The 1,659-nt window shown below is 40.4% G+C and overlaps 1 protein-coding gene across 1 annotated transcript in view; it reads right to left on the reverse strand.

Moving 5' to 3' along the window:
- Positions 1-1,659, reverse strand: part of LOC118325349 (signal transducer and activator of transcription 5B-like) — a gene marked incomplete in the record, with an annotated part of 21,880 nt that overhangs the window by 13,253 nt on the left and 6,968 nt on the right. Inside the window, 2 exon segments of the mRNA XM_035657986.1 lie at positions 86-263; positions 396-485. Coding sequence (XP_035513879.1) covers positions 86-263; positions 396-485 — 268 coding nt within the window.

Below are 1,659 nucleotides of genomic sequence, written 5' to 3' on the forward strand. Positions count from 1 at the left end.
TAGCAGGTCTAAACAGGCTCATAGGTTTGGGGTATAATTAAACTTTCTAGGTCTTAATGTTGGGTATTTGAGTGTGTGTCCTTACCTTGGATGCGCAGGTTCTCCTGGTACTGGATGATGAAGTACTCCTGGCTGTGCTGCAGCTTTCTCAGTTCATTCTCAGTCTCCTGTGTGGCCAGGCGGAGCTCCTCAAAGGCCTGGTTGATCTGTTGGTGGCGCTGTGACAGGCTATCCATGGCCTGCCCCCCACTCCCACAGCTGGCCTACAAATAAGATTTTAACAGCTGTTGCTTTCTTTTCATCCAGTCACTTTGGTTCTACCAACACCATGAAACCCTGCCACAATCTGGGATTCCTGCAAATGATGACACACCAACAACTACTTCAACACTTACATTTGTAGCTTCTTGAACCAGCCTCTGCTCTGAATGCAGGATGTGTTTTATGCAGCGCACCAGTTCCAAAGGACAGCGGTCATAAGTGCTCTGCAGACAGATCACACACAGACACCAACCAATCATTTATACGATCAATTCAGTCCAATACCATCCCAACAATATGGCCAATGTCAGAGCCAAAGCTCTGTGTCATGGCTCTGCTCTTGTTTAAGTGAGACAGGGCATTTTTTGTGCTATTTTTGCAAAACACTTAATAACTAGTAATTCCTTAGAGCCCATATATTACCTAAGGCAGGTGTTCCCAAACACCGGGCTGTGGACCAGTAATGAAGAACAGAAAATTAACCACTGCGCACTGGAATGACTTTGCTGCGATTTATTAGGAGCGAACAACGTGTTTCACTATCTTCAGGTTTGTGCAGTCAATTACATGAGGCACTCACAGGTGTGAACAGGCTGCTCTATGTGCTAGTTGGTCACAGTGCACATTTTTTTCTTGCATTTATTCCTCAGGTTTTCGAGGACATGTGTATAGGATATCTGTCCTAAGGTAATCAGCATATCCCATTTCATCAGCTGGACATGGATATTAGTTTTCTTATTGATTTATGTAAATTGTGTAATTCTTATGACTATGTTAGATTAATGTATTTTTTTGTAATATGTTTTTGATGTTTTTTTAAAAAAGATCGTGTGGTTATCTGCAAACAATGCTGTTATGAGATAAAATAAATGTCTGGAAGAATTCAGCAAAAAGATTTTTAAATTACATTTTAGTTGCGTTTCGTGAGCGGATATAAATGTAACTGATCACGTTAATGGACATTTATGATATCACCTCATACATATCGCAGGCCTCTGAATCAAATCAAAATCCTATCGTGGCAGAATTTGTGATGTCGTTGTCCAAAGAATAGAATATGGTATTGTGATATAACAGTTACAGGCCATTCCTTTACCCAGAAATTGGTGCAGTCTGTGATCCATATTATCTTAATCACTGCTTTATGCACCCCTCTCCCAACAGCAAAATACTGATTTTCAACTGAAAAGGTCATCAGTGCACAAGGGAACCACTCAGTGATCACCACATTTCTGCATTCAGTAGTATGGCATCTATTTGAGGACACTTAACTGTTAGTGGGAGGTCTGTCTGTAGTTTTTATTTATTAGTAATCACCAACAGAAGTAATCACAATCTAGATTCCCAGTCTTAAAAAAAAAATCCTTTTTTAGCAGGAGTTGCCATATCATTTACCGG

The sequence above is a fragment of the Morone saxatilis genome, unplaced genomic scaffold (genome assembly GCF_004916995.1).
Source record: "Morone saxatilis isolate NCDOM2014 unplaced genomic scaffold, NCSU_SB_2.0 Contig1, whole genome shotgun sequence".
Classification (NCBI taxonomy): domain Eukaryota; kingdom Metazoa; phylum Chordata; class Actinopteri; family Moronidae; genus Morone; species Morone saxatilis.